Source organism: Lissotriton helveticus, chromosome 7, assembly GCF_964261635.1.
Source record: "Lissotriton helveticus chromosome 7, aLisHel1.1, whole genome shotgun sequence".
Taxonomy (NCBI): domain Eukaryota; kingdom Metazoa; phylum Chordata; class Amphibia; order Caudata; family Salamandridae; genus Lissotriton; species Lissotriton helveticus.
The window spans coordinates 1,471,690,605-1,471,715,910 of record NC_136068.1 but is presented as its reverse complement, the minus strand read 5'-3'; the positions used below and the strand labels follow the sequence as shown (position 1 = coordinate 1,471,715,910).

The following is a 25,306-nucleotide window of genomic DNA, read 5'->3' as shown; positions in this document are numbered from 1 at the left end:
AGTAAAGAGCAAGGAACACACTGAAAACGAGTAGACTTAGTTGGTGATACCACAATAGAACCACCTGGATCGCTGTGCTGGCTATAACTTGCCACCAAAATCATGTTGTAACCGCAGGTCTCCAACTTCCAGGAAAAGTTAGCTTTTATTCAGAAAGTGACCCAAGTATGGTCTACCCCTGCCACCTAGAATATTACTGTCTCACAGTAGAATCCCACAACTCAACGCATTAACAAATAAGGAACATATAACATTGTGCCAAGGCATTCTCAGAGCAGTCTCACTGGGTGAAAGGTATAATATGCTGGTTAACTTAATCACTAGAGTCCATACCCACCAATCCTGCTCTTAACTCTCTTGCACCACCATGTTATCCAACTATTTTACAATAAAGGATTTTTAAAGTAACAGGAGATTAGTACAACTTAGATAAATGTCTTTTTATTGAATTTTGTAAATTGTACAATATGAATACAACATTTGTTTAAAATTAATCTACAAGTGTGAATATCCATAATGGAAAGTGTTGCGGATGATGGTTATGGCACAGGCCGGCAGATTCATACGGTTGTTGTATCCCAGCATCCCCCAGCACCATCTTGTCAGCTGGCTGTACGCCGTGAAGCGGAACGTCCTGAAGCTAAAAGAAGAAGCAAAAAGAATTTAGGGTTTCGTACATTGAAGTCCTGAGTATGTGGGTTTACATGATTTAGGTGGGGTGTAAGATGCTGAAAAGGTTTTAAGATAGGTATCAATCAACATGGGCACACAAGCTCCACATCCCAAGACATTTTTCACACCACCCAACAACAGCATGTTTAATAGAACACTGATAATGCACTCAACACAGCCCGATTATGCAACTGTTTATTAAGGCATCCAAAAGCCCTTTCTATGATCACCTACTAATCATACACATTTACTGTGAAAGGATTCAAAAAAGGGTGATCTCACCTGCGCTCCTTTGTATTTAAATCAAATCTTTCTAGTATCCTGAGCACATAAACCACTAACTTAGAATATTTATAGTACAATTCTAATACTAGAATGTAACCAAAAGTCCCTGGTCACAATTTTACACAATACTAATTCCTCAAATCCTGGTTCAAAACATCAACAGTCATCCAAATCATATAGAAATGTCCAGAATTATAATCCATAAGCTGTAAGGTAAATCATAGAATTTTTCTTTATTCACAGGTTATCTTGAGTGATGTTGTCAAAACTTCATTCAGTCAACAGCCAACACGTGTTTCGTCTGGCTCATCACATTAGCCAATGACTTCATCAGGGCTGTTTACACAAACATCAAAAATAAAAATCAATAATCTGTTTTTTCTACAATTATTCTAGAATAAAAGAAAAGAAGAAAGGAAAGTACCAAGATACCATATTACACCCCAGTGATTTATAGAGGAATAAAGGAACAAAAGAAAGAGTAAAGGTTCTCCACACCACCTTGGCCATAAGGTCACCTATGTGTACACCTATTAATACCAAATTTAATTTGATCTTAGTCACCTTTCTATGCAAGTAGAGTTAATCTCATTAAAGGTATCTCTTGTCCTCCTGAGTAGACAAACGTAGTCCTCTTGTCTTCTAAATAACACAAATACATCTAATAAATATTAGTTCCAACTTGACTACAATACCTTATCATACTGTCACCGCTACACTGTAAACAAACTCTAAAGTCAACTCTTATATCTAGACTGGAAGATAGGATGTCTCCCCTGTCGTATATTTATCAAAAGACACAATTCCCTCTAACTCACCACTTCAAAGTATTTTCATCACCTCCAGTTACAAACGATAGAGGTTACCTGGCTGCACGCAAATAATGAGTTTCTGTAATAGATGATTTGAAGTGGTGAGTTAGAGGGAATTGTGTCTTTTGATGAATATATGACAGGGGAGACATCCTATCTTCCAGTCTAGATATAAGAGTTGACTTTAGAGTTTGTTTACAGTGTAGCAGTGACAGTATGATAAGGTATTGTAGTCAAGTTGGAACTATTATTTATTAGATGTATTTGTCTTATTTAGAAGACAAGAGGACTACGTTTGTCTACTCAGGAGGACGAGAGATACCTTTTATGAGATTAACTCTACTTGCATAGAAAGGTGACTAAGATCAAATTAAATTTGGTATTAATAGGTGTACACACAGGTGACCTTATGGCCAAGGTGGCGTGGAGAACCTTTACTCTTTCTTTTGTCCTTTATTCCTCTATAAATCACTGGGGTGTAATATGGTATCTTGGTACTTTCCTTTCTTCTTTTCTTTTATTCTAGAATAATTGTTGAAAAAACAGATTATTGATTTTTATTTTTGATGTTTGTGTAAACAGCCCTGATGAAGTCATTGGCTAATGTGATGAGCCAGACGAAACACGTGTTGGCTGTTGACTGAATGAAGTTTTGACAACATCACTCAAGATAACCCGTGAATAAAGAAAAATTCTACGATTTACCTTACAGCTTATGGATTATAATTTTGGACATTTCTATATGATTTGGATGACTGTTGATGTTTTGAACCAGGATTTGAGGAATTAGTATTGTGTAAAATTGTGACCAGGGACTTTTGGTTACATTCTAGTATTAGAATTGTACCATAAATATTCTAAGTTAGTGGTTTATGTGCTCAGGATACTAGAAAGATTTGATTTAAATACAAAGGAGCGCAGGTGAGATCACCCTTTTTTTTAATGTTTTTATACCACACCTAGGTGTGGTTGTTAGGGGGTAATTTGGTAACCACCCTCTTCTCACCTAGCTGCACTGAGTAGGCAATTTCAGAGACCATTACTAATCCCTGGAGATTATTTTGAGCGCCCTTATCTTGCGGTGTTACCAATCTCGTTTGTTACATTACTGTGCAAGTACACCTGTACATACCGAAGAAATATGTAGGTAATTTGATACAGCCCACAAGTCTCCCCCACCAAAAGCTCACAGCTTATTACAACTAAATTTCTCACCCTAATGCCCACAAGCCCACAAATCTTCAAAAAGCCAAATCTGACTCTGATCTGAAATGGGAATATTTAGAAATCATAACTATGCCATCCAAAAGGCGTTTCAATGCCAGACTAATGGCAATTTTTGATCTATACAAATGCTAATTCCTCTTCAGCCAGTAAGCCCTTCAGTTAAGCAAGTTGCATTCTTAGACTCAAAAATCCAAGCATGCAAAGTTCTGTTAGTTAAGCCCTGTGTCTGAGGGTGTAATAGATTACATGTTTTTTTTGGGCAGATATAACTGCGGATGTGTCTACCAAGACTCCGCAAGTTCACATTATATTTTATAGAGGAGTTTTAAATAGGATGGATTTTTATAAGCGTGCTATCTAACTTTTATATATGAGACTAGCTTACCCGTCGTGCGTTGCTACGATCTCCGAAGAAAGGAAATTCAAAGAAACTCGTCATGATAACATTCAATTTACATTGTGTCATTTTTATTGAAATGTATTCATTTTAATATGGAAAACATTTCAAAGTGTCGTTTTAATTCTATTTATTTATTCGAGTGCTTGTGGATACACGATTTTTTGTTTTTCCGCCTGGTGGGTACATCCGTATTCGAAAGATTATGAGGGCCCTGGGGGGCCGATATTTAAAAAATGTTATGCCAGAAACCTTCGCAGGAGTGTACTCAACAACTTCCCAAAGTTTCCTGGCGATCGGATGAATGGTGTTTTAATTCTATTTATTTTATTCGAGTGCTTGTGGATACACAATTTTTTGTTTTTCCGTCTTATGCGTACATCAGTATTCAAAAGATTATGAGGGCTCTGGGGGGCCGATATTTAAAAACATTTTATGGCAGAAACCTTTGCGGGAGTGTACTCAACAACTTCCCAAAGTTTCAAGGCGATCGGATGAATGGCGTTCTAATTCTATTTATTCATGTGATTGTTTGTGGATACACGTTTTGTTGTTTTTCCATTTGGTGCGTACATCAGTATTCGAAAAATTATGAGGGCCCCGGGGGCCGATATTTAAAAAAATGTTATGCCAGAAACCTTCGCGGGAATGTACTCAACAACTTCCCAAAGTTTCATGGCGATCGGATGAATGGTGTAGTAATGCATAAAGGACAAACAGACAGACAGACAGACATACTTTCGTTTTTATATATATAGATAAAGTAACCACTGTGGTACATCATAATTGGAAATCACCTCGGAGATCCATGACCATATAGAGGAACGAAGGCCGAGTTCCTTTTTAAGCATGTGGAACTCCAAGGTGACTTGCAATATCCTTGTCATCCCACATAATATATGGTCACACCATCACCTTTACATCATACCACTTAAATCCTTGGTGTGTAGCTCTTTCATATGAAAGGGGGAGGATGTTTGCAAATATGAAGAATACAAATAGAACCTCTATTGAAAAAATAAACATCAAGTATCAGCTAAATACAAGTCAGTTTAAAAAAAACTGCATTAGCTCGGAATGTGTAGAAACATGCAGAAAGATTCTAAATTTTCTATAGTGCAAAAATAAAAATGTTGCCATAAATATCTCCTTTTTACTGGTCACTGTATGCTAGAAAAACAGAATGGAAGAAAAAATAGTAACATTTCATTTTTCTTTAAATAGCTGCTTTAAGGATTCTCTGTGACCTGACCTGCCTTTCCCCTCGGCTGCCAGCTCTGGCAGCAGACATTATGACACCAGAGCTTAAAAGTAATAAGCTAATGTAATAATGCTGCACTTGGTCGTTTCCAACCTTTAAAGAAAAAAGAACAAAGTTATTTATAACAGTTAATTCAAAAAGAAAAGAACAAATTACAAGATTTAAAAAAAGGCTTAATACCTTCTACAGCCTTACAAATGTTGGTAGTCATGTATGAATATCTAGCATAATTCAAGATAATATGATATGATCTTTTGCTTACAAAATGAAATAGTAACAAAACAATATCCACTTTATGAATCAATCTTTTTATTGAATAGGAAGAGAAATTTGCGAAACACAGCTATTTACTGACATCCATAGGCCGGCAGAGCGCGCATGATGCGGACTTACACAGCGTTCACGCCACAACCCGGAGGCCGGCCGCATATATCTATAACTAATAGGCTACCAGAAGCGTCTTCCATTTTCTGACAAGTAAAACCAGAAAATTCACCAAAGAATATATCAATCAGGAACCAAGAAGAAAACAAACCCTTCTCCCCATAGCCCCTCACACTCACCCCCTACCCCGGTTAAACTTCCTAGACTATATTAAGCATCAACACTCAGCTTGGTATGTACCCCCTCTTCACACCACTGGGTGAGCGCCCGCTGATGATCGCTCCATTGGTAGAAGGCGCAGGACTTGCAGAAACTTCGGGCATGTAACTTCCCTCATATCTCGTGACAGTAAACTCACAACCCCTGCCCCTTGTCCCCACCCTGTTTCTCAGTGAATCTCTTCCCTCAACACTTGAGACCAAACTATTTTGTTCGGTCTCAAGTGGACCTACCTGGTTTAGCTATAGGGGAGATGGGCCGTGGATTCCCTCCTTGGTCGTCACCTACCCAGTCGGTCTTTAGACAGACTTCTTTTCGTCTCTCCTTATTGTCTCTTCCCTTATCCTCACTTTCTCACCTCCCCTACCCTCCACTAATTTTCTCTCTCCTTTCTCTGCTCTCCTAATGTATTGCTAATTGTTTGATGTAATGTGTAATTGTTGATCTTTTTCTGTTATATTTTTGAACCACATTGTTCCACTTCCTTTTGTCTCTCCTGTCCTCTCCTCCCGCATTCTTCCCTCTATTTTTGTCTCTCCTTCTCTCCTCTCTCAATGTATTGAGACTGAACTATTTTGTCTGACGCCCGATGGAGCTACCTGGTTTAGCTATAGGGGAGATGGGCCGTGGATTCCCTCCTTGGTCGTCACCTACCCAGTCGGTCTTTAGACAGACTTCTTTTCGTCTCTCCTTATTGTCTCTTCCCTTATCCTCCCTTTCTCACCTCCCCTGCCCCCTCTACTACTTCTCTCTCTCCTTTCTCTCCCCTCCTAATTGTACTGCCTATTTTTTTATGTATTGTTTAATTTGTTGAACTTGTTCTGTTACATTGTTGATTCTCATGTAAAGTGCTCTGATACCTTCGGGTCTAGCCAGCGCTATATAAAACTCTTTAAATAAATAAAAAGGCTCCCACAAAGTTGCGAAGTCTCTCACCTTTCAATCCACCCCAAGAGATAGACAATCCATGGCTAAAAGGCTCAATAAACGATGTAACCAGGCTAGGAGCTCTGGGACTGCCACGGAGCCCCATTGTGCTAGGTTGACCTGCCTGGCCGCCAACAGTGCTAGTGCTATTTGTCTACCTCGGAGAGATATACAAAAAGAGAGAGAAAGAGGCTAAGGCTAGGTTCGGCCTCTTGAATCCTAAAGTATAACACTATAACCCATAGTCCATGAATTGTGAGAAACTAGCCTGTCAGAAAGGTAATAGCAGGTTTTTCCAAATTGGGTATAAATGTTTTGGAAAAGAAAATTCTTTTCTTTAGTCCCCTCACTCACCAGAGGTTGCCCTTAGGTGACATGCTTCATCATTCGGGCTTCCAAGCATCTACTGCTTGGGGCGTGCTGCGACTTGCGAAGGATACGTAGGAGCACTTTTTATTGAAACTATGTGTGGTTCAGTGTATGGTGGAGTGGTGATTTTTGTGAGTTAAAAATACCTAGCTAGTAAGCCAACACATTTATTCTTGCGTCTGATGGGTATAAAAACAAGCATTTGCAATACAATAGGTCTCTCATTAAAAAAGTTTGAGCTATTGGTGTTGTATTCTTTAGCAATGCCAATAGCTCAAACATGAATATTGCGAGACCTATTGCATTGCAAATGCTTGTTTATGTGAGGTTCATCTGACAGTAAAAGAGGTGCTTGTGACTAAGGCATGCGGGTCCCTGGCCCTCCTGAGTTGACCCCTCCTGGACTTGTCTGTCACCCCCCGGCAGTGAGGAGCAGTGTGCACGCGCGCGCACACACACAAACAAACAGAAGGTCAGTCCGACGCGCTCTGCAGCAGCGACCCCTCTTCCCGCCACTATTACGTGAACAGGTCAGGAGTGCCTGTCACTCACTCTGAGGTGCCTGGGCACTTTATGAAGCCACGGGGGAGGTGGGCCGGATACAAACACACACACAGGCGTCCCGCTAATGTCCTCGACGCACAATGCCTGACCCTACTCCATATCATGCATTGTCTGGACAGGAGCCCATGGGATGCCACACATGAGCGCTCCCACAATCACAAATGAAAGATGTCAGATTGGCCACCGCCCTCTCCCTCCTGAAGCCCTCACTCTGGCCAGCGCACAGTGGGGTGTCACCTGACTCTACAGCACACTTCACGGTGTCTTGTGCCCTCAGTTCAGTGCCAAGAATGGTGAACACAGGCGCACATTAAAAGTGTCATGTCTACCGCCCACCAAAGCACCCGTGCCAGGCCTCCGACCACAGTGCACATCACACACAGCGTCTGCTAATGCAGCGGATAATAAACACACGGGCTGTCAGTGTCCTGCCTAGCACCCTCGTGACGTCACTGCACCCCTATGCACACACGTCTCCGTGCCACCCTGCACAGTGTCTGCAGCCGCCATCAGTGCCAATAAAGGCCCTCGGCCGGATCCCCAACGAGTATGCAGGACAGTCAGCAGCCATCAAAGAAGCACAGGGGCAGCTGCACACAGATGCACAGGCACACAACCTAAAACAGACACACGCCTCATGGATGGCATGTGAGACCCTCTTCTCCATCAATGCGAACGAATACCCGCTGTTGCCTGCCCTGCTCTCTGCCCACCCGTCTCCCTCACCTGCCCTGTCTATGGATGCATAACAGCAGCACGAGTCTGTGCAAGCTTCAGCAACACTGCCCTGATTTGCCCGCTCTATGCCCACCCGTGCTCTCCTGCCTTTGTATGTGTAACAGCAGCACGATCCCGTGCAAGCTTCAGCACCACTCCTGGATCTGCCTGCTGTCTGCCCATCCATGCTCTCCTGCTCATGGGTGCGTCTTGCAGTACGAGCGCGTGCAAGCTTCAGCAACACTGCCCGTCTCTGCCTGCTCTGTGCTCACTGTGCTCTCCTGTCCACTTATGCGCCACAGCAGCAGCCCGTGCAAGCTTCAGCATCACTACCCTGCTCTCTGCCCCTCCGTGCTTCCCTGCCCTTGAATGCGTCACTGCGCCCGTGCAATCTTCAGCACCACTACCCTGCTCTCTGCCCCTCCGTGCTTCTCTGCCCTTGGATGCGTCACTGCGCCCGTGCAATCTTAAGCACCACTGCCCGGCTGTGTCTGCTCTCTGCCCACCCATGCTCTCCTACCCCGGTGCGCGTGCAGGGAGGGGAGGTGCGAGAGTCTGGCTGATGCAGACTTTCTCTCCTCCACAACAACCGATGTGCATAAGATGCCGGCACAGTTGACATAGACGTGTTTGCACCATCTCCAAAGCATAGACAGAATCCTCGTCACAGAACCACGCACAATTTCGTCCACACCTCTAATGCACGGGTGATTCGACCGCCTGCGGCCTCTCCAGGGTTTGAGGGAAAGCGCGATGCCTTTAAAGCGAAACAATCAAAAGACGTGAGCGTGCAATACCCAAAACTGTCGTGGGGCGGGACTTCCGTTTTCTGCTGGAAGCCCGCGCCCACGGAGTGAATGGCTAGAGGATCAGTGGTGACCCGGGGCTCCCATGCCCGAGGGAGAGCCCTGTGGAGGCTGCTGAAGTCCGGACATGCGCCGATGCGGTGAGTGGGGCTTAGCGGCAGTCAGGGGGGGAGGGGTGGGTCTCTGTGCGCTCGTGTGTGTGTGTGCGCGGCGGGCGGGGGTGAGGGTGTCTCTGTGCTCTCGTGTGAGTGTGCGGCGGGGGGTGTCTCTGTATGTGTATGCGTGCGTGTATGTGCGCTCGTGTGTGTGTCTGTGTGTGCGCTTGTGTGTGTGTGTGCGCGTGCGTGTGCAAAAGCAGGGGGAGGTGTGGCTGTGTGTGTTGGAGGCTTTCAAGGGAGACAGGAGATGGTGAACGCGCACGTGACCTGATCCAATTACGGCAGGCTGTGCGTGCACATCTCTTGTCTCCTCTTGCCTCGTTGTAAGCAAATGGACGGCTATAGCTCTCGCTTCGCGATGCGTCGCAGGGCGAGACCTAAAAAGGGGTTAGATATAGGAATTAGATCATTAATGTGGTCAAAATCCTAGCTATCTTGTCGACATGTTTCAAGGTGTCCCCTACACCTTTTCTTCAGGACAACATGGGGGCCAGCCCCATGTATGCCACTCTGGTGGTGAACCTAGAATAAGGTTGACAAATACATGGAAAGACACACCTAATGTGTGTATCTATCAGGTATACATACGGTTAGTGAAGAATCCGTAGTATCTGTATTTTGGAAAGAAATATAAATTAGTACATGGTGCCTGCCCACATGGGCAGGCCAATTGCCAATACAATAGTTGTTCCTCATGGACTGTGCCTATGGAGTGAAATCTTACATTTGGTGCTTAGCTGGGTGCCCCTAAAAAAGGAAAGAAAAACAAACGGTGGGTGTTCCTACATCTACGTCTGTGCATAGTATTCCTGTTCAGAGGATTAAAAGTAAAAAAAAAGGAAAATGCTACTTACCAGTATGTATCTGTTCTTGGCATGTAGAGCTGCAGAATTGCACACTATGCATAGATGGCCACCTAGTGTTGGGCCCGGATGTTTGCAGTTTGTTTTTCTTGTAGAAAGTCTTTGGAAGTCACGAGATAGGTGACTCCTCCTTTGGGTGATACTGCGCATGGGCATCGGCTCCATCCCCAGATTGTTTTTCGCCATTAGGGAAGTGATGGAGCTAAGAGATAGTGATGACCATGTGTGTTTGTATCTAATGACAATAATACTGGAACAGATAAAGGTAGCCGGGGAGGCGGGTGGGCGTGTGCAATTCTGCAGCTCTACATGCCAAGAACAGATGCATACTGGTAAGTAGCATTTTCCGTTCGAGGCATATGAGCTGCAGATTGCACACTATGCATAGATTGTATAGCAGTACCCACACTAGCGGCGATCACCCGTATCTGTTGCAGTTGTTTGAAATAGTGTTTTAAGTACAGCTTGGCCTACAGTGGCTTGTTGCTTGGTTTGCACATCTACACAATAGTGTTTTGTGAATGTGTGCGGTGTAGACCATGTAGCTGCTTTGCAGATATCTTCTAAGGGAATGTTCCCTAAGAATGCCATGGAAGCCCCTATTTTCCTTGTAGAATGGGCTTTTGGAGTAATTGTTAGTGTACGCTTAGCTTTATGATAACATATTTGGATACACTTAACAATCCACCTGGCAATACCAGATTTTGATATTGGGTTGCCTTTATGCGGTGGTGAAAAGGATACAAAAAGCTGTTTTGTTTTCCTAAAGCTTTGTGTTCTCTCTATGTAATATAGTAATGCTCTTTTGACATCTAAGGTGTGCAGAGCTCTTTCTTCTACTGTTTGTGGCTGCGAGAAGAAAACTGGCAGTTCCACAGATTGGTTTAGATGGAATGGTGAAATTACCTTTGACAGGAATTTAGGGTTTGTACGAAGAACAACCTTATTGTGGTGCATTTGCAGAAAAGGTTCTTGAATGGTAAATGCTTGCATTTCACTAACTCTTCTTAAAGAAGTAATGGCTACTAGGAAAGCCACTTTCCATGTGAGAAATTGCAATTCGCATTTATGTAAAGGTTCAAATGGAGGTCCCATGAGACGTGTGAGCACTATGTTTAAGTTCCACACAGGTGAAGGTGGTAGTCTTGGAGGTATTATTCTTTTGAGACCCTCCATAAAAGCTTTAATGACTGGCACTCTAAAAAGAGACAGATGCTGTCTATTTTGTAAGTAAGCTGCAATGGCAGCTAGATGCAACCTGATAGATGAGTAGGCTAAACTACACTTTTGAAGGTGTAGTAAATAGCCTATAATGTGTTGGATGGATACATCTAGGGGATTTATGTTGTTGTTTCGACAGTATATTACAAAACGTTTCCACTTAGCAGCGTAACATGCTCTAGTGGTGGGACGCCTTGCTTCCTTGATAACGTTCATGCATTCTTGAAGGAGTTTAAGATAACCAAACTCTATGATATCAGGAGCCAGATCGCAAGGTTGAGCTGAGCTGGGTCCGGGTGTCTGATCTCTCCATGGTTCTGAGTTAAAAGATGTGGAGATAGGGTTAGTTTTTGATGTGGTACCACAGATAGCTGTAGCAGTGTGGTGTACCACAGTTGTCTGGCCCACGTTGGAGCTACTAGTATAAGCGTTAGCGAGTGTTGTTGCATCTTGCGTACTAGTAAAGGAATCATTGGTAGAGGAGGAAAAGCGTACGCAAATAGTCCTGACCAGTTCATCCATATCGCATTGCCTTTGGCCAATGGGTGTGGGTATCTGGCGGCGAAGTGTGGGCATTTTGCGTTGTCGTGAGTGGCGAAGAGGTCTATTTGAGGTTGTCCCCACATTTGAAAGAACGGATGAAGAACTTGTGGATGAAGTTCCCACTCGTGCATCTGCTGAGTCTGCCGACTTAGCAGATCTGCCATGGTGTTTTGAACCCCTGGGACGTGTTGGGCTATCAAGAAGATGTTCTGAGGTATAGCCCACCTCCATATCTGCTGAGCTAGTTGAGAGAGCTGCAGAGCGTGTGTCCTTCCCTGTTTGTTTACATAATACATGGCTGTCATATTGTCTGTGCGGACTAAGACAGTCTTGTTTGCGACTTGTCTTTTGAATGCTTTCAGAGCTAAAAACACAGCTAATAACTCTAGATGGTTGATGTGGAGTAGTTTTTGCATTGGTGTCCACTTTCCTTGCGTGGTGTAATGCAGTAGGTGGGCTCCCCAGTCGGAGAGCGATGCGTCTGCTGTTAATATGATTTGTGGAACTGGCTCTAGGAATAGTCGGCCTTTTGACATGTTTTTGTGTTCCACCATTGCAGAGAGCGATGAGTTCGACTGTCTACCAACACTAGGTCTGTTAACTGACCCTGAGCCTGGTTCCATTGACGTGCTAGACAATCTTGAAGTGGACGCATTTGCAGTCTTGCGTGAGGTACTATGAATATGCAAGATGCCATCATCCCTATGAGTTGCATAAACACTCGAGCTGGAAGCGAGTGTTGTGATTTGAATTTTGTTAGGAGCGTTTGCACACTTGTTATCTTTGCTGGAGAGGGATAAGCTCGTGCTAGTTGAGTATTGAGTGTAGCTCCGAGGTACTGTTGTGTGTGCAATGGTAGCAGATGTGACTTGTTGTAATTTACTGTGAAGCCTAAGTTGTGGAGTAACCGCATTGTATTGTGAGTGTCTTGTACACACTGGTTGTACGATTGTGCTTTTATGAGCCAGTCGTCTAGATATGGGAAGACGTGGATGTGCTATCTTCTTAAGTGTGCTGCTACCACTGCTAGACATTTGGAGAAAACTCTTGGCGCTGTTGTTACTCCGAATGGGAGTACCTTGAATTGGTAGTGCTGTCCTTCTAGCACAAATCTTAGATACTTTCCGAGCGTCTGGTGAATTGGAATGTGAAAGTAGGCGTCTTTGAGCTCTAGTGTGACAAGAAAGTCGTTCTGCAACAGGAGTGGAAGGACTTGCTGAAGTGTGACCATATGGAAATGATCTGATTGTATGTAAGCGTTTAGAGGTCTGAGGTCTAGGATAGGTCTTAGAGATCCGTCCTTCTTTGGAATCAAGAAGTACAGGGAATATACTCCTTTATTCCTTTAATGTTTTGGAACTATCTCTATTGCATATTTCTGCCGGAGAGAAAGTACTTCTTGTCTGAGCAGCGTTAAATGATCTTGTGACATTGAGCGCTGTTTGGGTGGGTAGATGTTAGTTCTGGACAGTAACCTGACTGAATTATTTGAAGCACCCACCTGTCTGATGTGATGTCTTCCCAGGCAGACAGGTATTGCTGTATCCCTCCCCTGACATGATTGGAATGGGGCGGGGGAAGGGGAGGGTAGTCATTGGGTAGGGGTGGAGGTGGATCGGGTGTTGTTGTTCTTGCCTCTGCCTTTGTTATTGTTAACGCGGTAACCTCCCCTTTGGTAGCCCTTACTGTAGGTAGACTGAGTGGGGCTTTTGTATCCTGTGGAAGGTGTATCTGATGAGTACCCTCTGTATGCACCTCTATATGTGGAGCGACGAAATAAACGTCTGGGAGCCTGCGACTATAGGGCTCCCATAGATTTTTTCTGTGTTGGTGTCTTTCTTCATTTTTTCAAGGGAGACATCCACCTCGGGTCCAAATAAGTGTTGCTCATCGAATGGTTGATTGAGTTTAGCACTTTGGACCTCTGGCTTGAAGCCAGATATGCGTAGCCAAGCATGCCTGCGTAGCAGGACGCTAGTGTTGACGGCTCTGGAGGCTGTGTCTGCTGCATCTAGCGCGCAGCGGATAGATGGGTTAGTGATAATTTTTCCCTCTTTAATTAGCTCACTAGCTCTATCTTTAAACTTATGAGGGAGATGTTGCATTATTTCCTCGAGCTCATCATAATGTGCCCTATCATAGGGTGCTAGTAAGGCTTGCGTGTTAGCAATGTGCCACATGTTTGCTGCGTGTAAGGCCGTTCTTTTCCCCGACGCATCAAGGAGTTTAGATTCCTTGTCTGGTGGGGGAGCTTCTCCTGATGTTTGAGAGTTAGCTCTCTTACGTGCGTTAGATACGACTAGAGAGTCTAGGGGAACTGGTCCCTTTATATATGCTGGGTCAGATGGCGCAGCTTTATACTTTTCCTCCACTCTTGGGTTTGTAACCCGTGTCCTGACTGGGTCTTTAAAGACCTCAGAGGCATGTTTAACCACGCCTTTAAGCATTGGCAAAATTACTGAAGACCTTTGTGCGGTGTCAAATGTGTCTAGCAGGAAGTCCTCCTCTACCTCAACACCCCCACGAACAGAATATCGGTCAGCCTGGTGAGTCTTTCTCCCCGTTAGATACTTTCGGCCCAGTTTCAGAGGCCGAAGTATTGAGAGTCCTTAGATCCATGAAAAGTGGCTCTCCCATGGATCCGGTTCCTATGACTTTTTTAAAACAGGTGGCAACCTCTATAGTTGCCCCTATTACCGATTTGATGAACGCTTCTTTCTCTCAGGGCGTGGTACCACCAAGCTGGAAAACAGCGGTGGTTAAGGCACTTCTAAAAAAGCCTAACCTGGATACAGAGGAATTGGCAAATTTTAGGCCCATATCCTGTTTGCCATGCCTTGGCAAAATTGCTGAGAGATTAGCGAATCATCAATTATCAGGTTTTTTGGAATCGAATGGACTGCTTCGGGATTCGCAGACAGGCTTCCTTCCAGGCCAGGGCACTGACGCTGCCCTCCTGGCAGTCGTTGAAGAATCTAGACGCATCATGGACTCAGGAGGATCAGTGGCAGTGATCCTCCTGGACCTGAGTGCTGCGTTTGACACCGTAAATCATCAGGTGCTGATTCGGCGACTGTCAGAGGTGGGTGTGTCAGGAGCCGCCTTGAGGTGGCTGAAGTCATTTCTTGACGGCCGTGCGTATCAGGTATGGGAAGGCAGCAGTAGGACTCCATCTATCCCCCTCCAGTGGGGGGTGCCACAGGGCTCCTCCCTTAGCCCGACATTGTTTAATGTATACATGGCCCCACTGGAGGAGGTGGTGACCCCTTATAACATCAAAATCATCAGCTATGCTGATGATACTCAGTTAGTGGTCGCCCTTTCACAACTGGTAGAGAATTCCGATCTGCTGCACTCATGCCTGACGGAAGTTCATACCTGGATGGACCAATCAGCTCTCAAGCTGAATGGCTCTAAGACGGAGATAATGTTGCTGGGGAATAAAGCCCCCTCACTCCCGCTGACTAGCTGGCCCAGCTGTATGGGTAAGCTCCCGAGTATGAAAGATGAGATCAAGAGCTTGGGGGTGTGGCTGGAAAAAGATCTCTCTTTTAGGACTCAAGCTAAAAAAAACTGCGGGAGTTTGTTTTGCCCTGCTGCGCTCGGCACGAAAAATCTTCCCCCTGCTTCCTTTTTCTTCTAGGAAGTTGTTGATTCAGGGGTTGATAACATCACGACTCGATTATAGTAATGCCCTTTTTTTGGGTGCCCCTGAATCCTCTTTTAATAAACTCCAGCAGGTCCAGAATGCGGCGGCCAGACTGCTCTAGGGTACTCCTAGAACCGAGTCAGCTAGACCGGCCCTAAAGGCCTTGCATTGGCTCCCAGTGCGGGAAAGAATAAAATTCAAGGCTTTATGCATAGCACATAAAATTCTACAAGGGACAGGACCCCCAATCTTGAGAGATCTAGTAGTGCCATACAAAGCGAATCGAACGCTTCGTTCCGATCAAAAACATCTCCTCCTAGTCCCGAGAGTAAAGAGGGCACGCTCGGGTGGGAGAAGATTCTCGGTGAACGTGGCGAAGCTGTGGAATTCACTACCTTTAAAACTGCGCGCTGAGACCTGCACTTTGAGTTTCCGCAAAGGTTTGAAAACTCATTTATTCCCTGTCTGAGTGCACCCTTCTGTTGCTTCAATTCTGTGGTTGTCCTATGAAGCGCCGGGATGCCCCAGGGTAACTGTGCGCTATATAAGATTTTAATAATAATAATAATAATACTGCATCGGAGTGCAAGTCTACCCCATGGTATTGTGCTGCTCTGAACAGTAATTGGTTAAACCGGTAAACAGAGTTTACAACGCAACTTTTACCATGCACTACCTTTACCACGCAACTTTTACAACGCAAGTCGTTACAACAACTTGCGCTGGGGGGGGGGGCGCTGTAGGATAGGGAATAGTTTAATTTACTATCCAAAACCTTCCCTACTATCCACGGGAACTGGAGTTGGAATAGTAAATTAAACTATTCACTATCCAGCGCCCCCCAACGCAAGTCGTTGTAACGACTTGCGTTGTAAAAGTTGCGTGGTAAAGTCATGCGTTGTAAAAGCATGCGTAGTAACGACATACATCCGGTTAAACCCCATTGTGTCTTCTGGTGGTGAGGGCCTAGAGGGGTATATGTCACATTGTGGTACATTTGGGACATCTGGTGTAGTATAGTCTTCCCATGGGTCTGGCGAGGCTGGGGGATAATATGGCGCCTGTGGATCAGCCCCTGTATCTGATATGTCGACTCCATTATCATCATGTGTGCTAGATGGTGTAGGGGAGTGAGGTGGTGAAATATGGGGGGGAGCGATTAGGTGCAGGAGACGGGGAAGGTACATGCATAGGTGAGGTAGCAATGTCCTTCTTCTTTGGGGCCAGAGCTGGTGCCGGTGCCTCTGATGGTCGTTTCTTTGATAATGTCAATCGACCAGTTTTAGGATCTTTTATGAGAGTCTTTTGCTTTGGGTCCGGAGCAAACAAGTCTCTTTCAGGAGTGTGACCTTTCGGCGTGGAAGCTTGTTTCAGCGCCGTAGCGGCTTCTTTCGACCTCTTATCTTTAATGGGGGAAGCCGGGGTCTTTTTCGGTTCTGAAGTCTTTTTCGGTTCCGGGTGTTTTTTTTGTGATGCACCAGTGGTGTAAAAAATGCACCTTGTTAAGTCATATTTACAAAGTGACGCATCTAGGTACATGCGTCACTTTATAAACCCCTGCGCCAGGTGTAATGTATGCAAAGGGGGCGTATTGACGCAAGGAAGGGTCGTAGAAGTGACGCAGTGAAATCTCATAGATTTCACTGCGTCACTTCTACGACCCTTCCTTGCGTCAATACGCCCCCTTTGCATACATTACACCTGGCGCAGATAAAGATAAAGAGGGGCATATTTACAAGACTTTTGCACAATGTTTGACATTAAAGCTGATAGAGAGATAGTGCATTGGTTTCATTGGCATATTTACAAGCTGTGTGCGTAATGTTTGACATTAAAGCTGATACAGAGATAGTGTATTGGTTTCATTGGCATATTTACAAGCCGCGTGCGCAATGTTTGACATTAAAGCTGATACAGAGATAGTGTATTGGTATGATTGGCATATTTACAAGCTGCGTGCGCAATGTTTAATATTAAAGCAGATACAGAGATAGTGTATTGGTTTCATTGGCATATTAGAGTGCTAACATTCTGAATTTATGGCAAATGTGTGACACATCTGAATGCTTTCTTGATGGAACCAAAGTAAACAAGCATTGAAAATGCAATAGATTTGGTGTGATGTTAGGCACATGTCCATGATATTACATGTAATCTACCATCTCTGTCTCTGCAAGCAGTGTGTGTGTCTCTGCACAAATTATTTCTGTGTATCTACAGGCCAAAAACAGGCCACCTATATATAAACAAGATATATCATTAATTAGTAAATTATATCTAACATTGCACAAGCGGCTTGTAAATATGCCAATGAAACCTTTACACTATCTCTGGACCAGCATTAATGTCAAACATTGAGAATTTATGGCAAATGTGTGACACATCTGAATGCCTTCTTGATGGAACTAAAGTAAACAAGCATTGAAAATGCAATAGATCTCGCCCTCGGTGTCACACATACTGTTGGCAGTGACAGACATGGTACATTATATCTAAAATCAAATTAATGTGTCTAAGATCACACTGTGAGTGAAGCTTGAAATAATGAGCAACTAGAGTGCTAACGTTCTAAATTTATGGCAAATGTGTGACACATCTGACTGCTTTCTTGATGGTAGCAAGGTAAACAAGCATTGAAAATGCAATAGATTTGGTGTGATCTTCGGCACATGTGCACGATGTTACATGTAATCTACCATCTCTGTCTCTGCAAGGAGTATGTGTGTCTCTGCACAAATTATTTCTCTGTATTTACAGGCCAAAAATAGGCCACCTATATATAAACAAGATATAACATTAATTAGTAAATCGTTTTTTGACACAAAGCAAAGCACATGTAATGTAAATGAGCCTTTTGTTGTATACTAGTGTTTATATAGTTTAGTTATTATAATTGTTATGTAATATGTTTGTAGTGGTCTATAATATGTTATTTTTTGTTTTCCACAGATTATAATCATCTATACAAACAAACAAAAAGATGCCTTCTAAAACAAGAAGAGCAAAAAATTATAAGAGAAAATTAAGGTCTAAGGAAAAAGAAAATCAAGAACCAACCAAAATAAAATCTTCAGAGGAAAAGAAAAATGCTCCTGGTAAGCAAAGTAAAAATTTCCTAAGGAAGTTATTGAAATGTCAAGCAAAAAAAAGTTTTTTAACTAAGAAGAATGAAACACGTGTAATTTAAAAATAGACAGGATGTCCTTCTACAAATGTTAGACGTGTACAAGGGGACAATATTTTGAAAAGCAATAGAAGAAGCAAACAATTTTCTGACATTCGTAGACGAATGTTTTACAACAGAATTGTATTAAATGTATTAAAAAATGTAAAAAGGTATAAAAAAAAGACCGCGTTTTACAAGAAAAAAAAAACATAGTTAAGATCGTGGATGAAGCATTTAAAGTGAAAAATAAATTGTTTTGTTTAGTAATGAATAGAATTCGTACACTTGATAAGATAATCAATGTGTTTAAATCAAAATGTAATTGGAGGAGAGTAATTAATCGAACTAATTTCTGTGATGTTTTTTCTGGAGAATGGAAGCATAGTTCAGGTTCTGAGCCATTTTTTAATGAAGAAAGTTACTTTCAGGATAATGATTTGGTGCATGCAGTTGACACCAGTGGTCGAGCATATGAGGTGAAGGACGGTTGTCCGGTTGAAAAAGAAGTGATTGTGACTAGAAATACAGGAGAGGTGTTAGCTGATGAAGTTTTAAGGAGATGTCCTAAGGCTCCAGTATATACATGGAATTGTAGTAGTATTTGTAGTGTCCGACAGGAATCAATTGATTTGTTTCGTTGTTTCTTACGGACATATACTAAGAAAACTGTGAAACAAAAAATGAAAATTTTACAAGAGTTAGATCCTTGTAGAGTGAGAGAAAAACAGGTTTGCAAGGGCATTCACTGGCTTGTCTTTCAAGAAAAGTATGTCAGAGTGTTTTTCACCATTTTAGGATGTTAGCAGTGCATCATAATAAAGTGAGGAAATTAGTGAGAAGGTTGTACTATGCAAAAAGTCCAGCACTTAAACTAAAACAGTTCAACAGTGCTCTTTTGCATGGAACTGAATTAGATGTCAAAAACATTTGTGATGAAATTGAGTTTTGTTACTTTGGTGAAAAAGAGGTTAGTGCAGAAATTGATACAGTAATGGAAGGTAATGTAGAAGAGAATGTAGAGATTTTAAGTACAGAAAAATTTGAAAATGAAATTATAAAGTTTAAGGTCAATTCAAGTGAAAGGCCTAATTTTTCTTGTGTTTGTTGTCGACGGACTCATTATAAGCATCAGACTAGATTAGTTGATTTATATGTAAAAAGCGAAAAGATAAATAATAATGAGTGGAAGGATTTTGCAACTTATTTGTTGGTTGAAAATTGTTTTGATTTGGGCTCTGATCTGTACATATTGCTATAATAAATTAAATGAAAACAAAATGCCTGCTAGAGCTGTTCATAATAATCTGGAGTTGGTAGACATTCCTTCTGAATTGATGGATTTAAATACCTATGAGTCTATTCTGATTCCATGTGTGCATCCTTTTCAGGCTATTGTTCGCATGGAGCCTAAGACAGGGAAATTGCCTCCTTCAGATTTACAGAGAGGATTAAAGGGAAGAGTTGTTTATTTGCCTCTAGATTTTAAGAAAAATATTGATACCATTGGTGTTGAAAAAGTAGAAGAGGAACCTCTGGTTATTCTAGTTAATGGTGTTCCGACAAAAAGTAAGAAAATCTGGCAAGAATTAGTGGATGTTAGGAAAGTCAAGAAGGCAATGTTGTATCTGGTAAAAAATAATCAGTACTATAAAAATGTGTATGTGGGAGATGAGGAAACAACTGTAGAAGAGGACACTGATGTCTCTGCTGGACAAATAGAAAAAGTTGATGTCTCTAGAAGTGAAGAAATTTATGAACATTATAGTGTTCATCCATTGCATTCCAAAGAAGTAATGGGGAATGCTATTAACTTGTTTCAGATGAAAAAAGCCGAAGGAAGTCCCATTAGTGTATGGGAAGAAAGTTTAGAAGCTTGTTGTTTTCCACAGTTATTTCCAACAGGTAAAGGTGGACGATATGACGACCGACCTGTTCAAATTCCTGCATCTGAATACCGGACTTAAAGATTATATGCAGAAGATCCAAGGTTTCGTCAATGCATTCCATATTTGTTCCATCTACTGTTTGAGAGTGACTTGTCTGGACTTTCCTATGCAGTAAACCATATACTGAAAAGTGCAGCACATCTACAAAATGTTTCGGCAAGGGATTTTATGTATAAAGTGAAACTGCAAGACAGTGTTTTGGAATCTGAGCTAAAATCTCATGGCATGTCAGCGTGGTACTAACGAGTATTGGTACCGTCGTCATGGGGAATTGAAATGTATGCTAAGAAACTTAGGAACTCCTACATGGTTCCTCACTCTTAGCTGTGCTGAGTATGCTTGGGAAGACTTACTTGAATTTCTACGAGAGGCAAATAAAAACATTGAAAATATTGAATTCAAGACACCTGGAGAACTGTGCTCTTTGGATCCAGTTAATGTATACAGGTATTTTAATCATAGGTTTGAAGCTATGATGTCTTTTATTACAAACAAAATAAATCCTCCGCTTGGAGAGGTGTTGGATTTCTTTTGGAGAAAGGAGTATCAAGCAAGAGGTGCTCCTCATATACATATGCTACTATGGATAAAGCCATCGTTGTGGGAAATACTGTCATCGAAAATACAAATCCAAGGACAAGTTCTACACGAAATGTCGTTTTGCATTTCCACGTCCAGTAACATCGAAAGGAAGAGTCAACAATTTTATGTCTTCTCTGCGACATACTGTGACAAGAAAACCACCCAAAAATACATACAACCTAAGAAGAAATGAGGAATCCAAATTCATAAATGACTACAACCCAGTCATTTTGTCCATGTGGAATGCTAACATGGATATTCAATATGTGGCTGACAACTCTATTGCTGTGGCTCGATATGTGACGTCTTACATCACAAAATCAGAAAAAACGGAACTGAAGGAAATGTGGGAGGAAATTTCACATGAAAAGAGTCTATGCAAGAAATTATACAGTTACAGTCTAAAGATGGTGTTGCATCGAGAAATTGGAGCGTATGAATGTTCTGATCGGTTATCATCAGCAAGTCTATATGCCAAATCTAGAACCATCATTTGGGTGAGTCTAGGTCTTGCTGCAACACGAAACCGAGTTTTGAAATCTGTACAAGAAATAGAGTATTTGGCGGAGAAAGAACCAGACAGTACAGATATTTTGAAGACAAACATGTTGGATACATACTATCCAAATAGAAGTACTCACCTTGAGAACGCTTGTCTCTAGGAAGTTCTGCAAACCTACATTTTTAAAAAGAACGTCACAGAAGACATCAATAAAGGTGTATATGCTGTAAATGGATGTGAAGGCTGTCTAGTGAAACAAAGAAAAGGCCATTTGATTAATCATCGAAAATTGAGTTGTGAATCTCCAGACAAAAGGGAATTTTATGACTTAGCTCTTTTGCAACTCTTTAAGCCTTGGCGTAGAGAAGACGAACTACTTGGAGATTTTCTTGCTTATGAAGATTCGTTCAATGCAACCAAGGATACCATAGAATGTCCTGTTTTTTAAAATTATCTGCAAATGTTGAACGAGGAAATACAGCAAGAAGCTACAATTACAGCAGAGATTGCTAGAGACAGTTCTCAAGACAGTCAGAGTTCTGCTTCATTGAGTCAGGATCCACTAGGAGGACCAATTATACAAAATGAAGCTGCCACTGCCATGGATGAAGTTGAAAGAGCCATAGAACAAGCTCAGGAGGATGGAGTTGACTTAGAATATTTGGAAAAAGAACTAAACGTTGAGCAGAGACAAATATATGATCAAGTCACACAACAAATTGAGCATGGTTTATCTCATGAGAAAAAAGAGTGCTCATGTACATCATTTGTACCTATCCGACTATATCTGAGTGGAGAAGCAGGAACTGGGAAAAGTTTCCTGATTAAAGTGATTGCAACATATTTGCGGAAAACAACGGAATCATCGCTCTCTTGTGTTGTTAATGCTCCAACTGGGTTGGCAGCACACAACGTTAAAGGGATTACTCTACATCGCTTATTGATGCTGCCAGTGGAGCATGATAACAAATTACAATACCACAAGCTATCTGGAGAAGCTTGTTGTGAAGTTTCAAGAGTCCTAAAGAAAATGAAACTTCTTATCATTGATGAAGTAAGCATGGTGTCAAATGTAATGCTTGCTTTTGTGCATTTAAGAATGCAAGAAACTCTTAAAACAGACTATGATGTGTTATTTGGAGGCAAACACATCATTGTTTTTGGAGATCTACTGCAACTAACTCCAGTGAAAGGACAGCCAGTGTTTAAAATGCTTACGCATGAAGATACCAGGAAGTGCTTAGGAAGCATTGGAAATGTTAACATATGGCTAAATTTTAAATATGCAGAACTACTTCAAAATATGCGACAGGCAAAGGATGAAGATTATAAAAATATTCTACAAGATGTAAGAATTGGGAAACTAACTGAACATGGGAAAGCAGCTTTACATGCGTGATTAATTTCAAATTTGTTTCCAAAAGAAAACATTCTCCCAGAGAATATTTTTAAGAAAATTTCTGAAAACAAATCTGTCATATGCTTGATGCCAACTTTGCAAGAATGTTCAATCTTCAACACCAAAATGTTAAAGTTGGAAAATCAAGAAATTGTGAAACTGGAAGCTATTGATAAAATAGAACATGAAGGAGCAACTATTATTTTGTCAGAAAAGTTTAAATCAAAATTGGATTCTTTAGAGAAGACAATATCTAAAACTGTTGGTATGGAAAAGACTCTGTATGCATCTTTAAATTGTCGTATAATTTTACGACGTAATTTAGATGAAAGAGGTTTAGTAAATGGAGCAATGGGTCATGTTGTGGATTTTGTGAATTACCGAAATAGAGATGGAATTGAAATTATAAAAATTAAATTTGATGGTATTGAAGAAGTACAACAAATCTGTCGTTATTCTGCTCGTTTTTTGCTAGTGAAAGATTTATATGTACGCAGAAAACAGTTTCCTGTTTCTTTGGCATATGCAGTGACTATTCATAAATCTCAAGGTTTAACTGTAGATAGTGCTTTGGTGAATATTGGAAATTCTGTGTTCAAGGAGGGTATGGCATATGTTGCTTTATCTCGAGTCAGAAATTTATCTGGATTGTACTTGATTGATTTTGATGAGACAAAGATTAATGCAGATCTAAATTGTGTAAAAGAATATAATAGGTTAAGAAGAGAGTATGCTCCAAATTTACCTCACTATCCTCTGTTTGAAAAGCGTGTGGTAGGCCGATAAAGAAGAAATGAGAAAAAATGTTGTGAAGTTGTAGCAAAAAGAAAAAAAGTAGATGAAACAGTAATTGTAAGCAGAAAGGAAATGGATTCAGTTAAAGATGTTGTTGGGTTTGAATTTGAAAATAGTTCTGGTGTCAACTGCTATGCTAATGTAGTGGTTAATGTTGTTTTTTTTCCTCCAAACTGTAAAAGAACAGATTGCTGAAAATCGTGATCAAACACTTTGTTGTTTATTAAATTCTGTATTAGAGAAATGTAGCAGCGATAGAACAAAATACGAAGTGTTTCTGAAATTCGAAACGTTTTAGACATATGTTCGGGTCTAAATCAATTTTCACAGAATATTCAGCAAGATTGTCAGGAATTTCTAATGTATATGCTTGTTGTTTTGCAAGATGAAGGAGTAGATGTAGAAAATCTTTTTGGCCTTTCTTATAAATGGCAACTTGACTGTGACAATTGCTTCTTTTCAAGTAGTACTACAGTAGACACTGAAAGATTTATATATTTGACTTTACCAGACTGCAAATCAGTGTCTTTTAATAATCTAGTTAGAGCAGCAAATAAAACATGGTCTGTAGTCAATGTAAATCTGAAATGCTATCAACTTTATTTTTAATAAGATATGGACAGTATGTTATTTTAACGTTCCAACGATGTAGACCTGATGGAACTAAATTGACAACATTAATAAAAAATTGTGTGGCTTCTCAATTATCAATTTCAGGAAGGACCTTTACAACTGAAGCAATTATTTACCATGATGGTCCTTCAACAACATCAGGACATTACATATGTTATTTAAAATGTGAAAAAGGTTGGAAGATCTGTAATGATACTCAATTGACTTTCAAACAACGTTTGCCTTCTGACTTACTAAATTCTTACCTAGTGTTCTTACAACCAAAATTTTAGGGAAGGTAATTGTCCTATGAAGATTGCAGCAGTTAATATAACTTAGTTTGCTCTTCAAAATTACTTTCTGAATGAGAGTGATGAAGATAATAAAAAACATGTAGTTCTCATAGAGATAGTATATGTTTATCATGTAGTGTGTGCTGTGAGTATTATAGAAATTATTTATAAAAAGTAAGCTAGAGGTAGAAGTAAAACTCTTGTTTCATAATGTAAAAGATGTTGGAGCTTTTCTTTCAGAAAGATGGGTAAATGAGACATTAACAATACTCTGGACTAATTTCCATAGAAAAGGACTTGCCATATACTATTTGGCCTCGTGGAAAAGTGGATGGATCAAAAGTGAGTTTAGATATGGTTTTTAAAATTTTACATTATTTAAGAAATTATTCAATGGGTTTTTTAAACACAATCAATTTGATTGTGTTTTTTTGCCCGCTGTTATATGATGAGTACTATTGAAGTCACTGTTTTAAGTGAAATTCAATATATTCTGAGAACAGCAAAAATAAACCATTTAACATGATGTTGAAATTATTATTAAATATATATTACTTTCCCATTCTCTTATGCTCACTCACCTATTTCCACCCTCTATCACTCCTCTTAACTCACCCTCACTGGCCTTTTTTCACTCTCCAAGTTCAAGTTCAAGTTCAAGCATTTGTATAGCGCACTACTCACCCAGAGGGTCTCAAGGCGCTTGGGGAGGGGGTCGTTATTTGTCGAATAGCCATGTTTTAAGTTCTTTTCTGAAGGCGATGTGGTTTTGAGTAAGGCGGAGGTAAGTGGGGAGTGAGTTCCAGGTCTTGACAGCAAGGAATGAGAATGATCTGCCACCCATGGTGGATCTTCGGATGCGCGGGACAGCGGCGAGGGCTTGATAGGACGATCTTAGTTGGCGGGTGGGTTTGTAGAATGACAGTCGAGTGTTGAG

The 25,306-nt window shown here is 41.4% G+C and overlaps 1 protein-coding gene across 1 annotated transcript in view; it reads right to left on the bottom strand.

Annotated features, from left to right (window-relative positions):
* Positions 1 to 431: 431 nt before the first annotated feature.
* Positions 432 to 25,306, bottom strand: part of LOC144767478 (uncharacterized) — a 216,547-nt gene continuing 191,672 nt past the window's right edge. Inside the window, exon 3 of the mRNA XM_078650895.1 lies at positions 432 to 640. Within this exon, the coding sequence (XP_078507021.1) occupies positions 496 to 640 (145 nt within the window). The 3' untranslated portion in view covers positions 432 to 495. The remainder of the gene's footprint in view (positions 641 to 25,306) is intronic.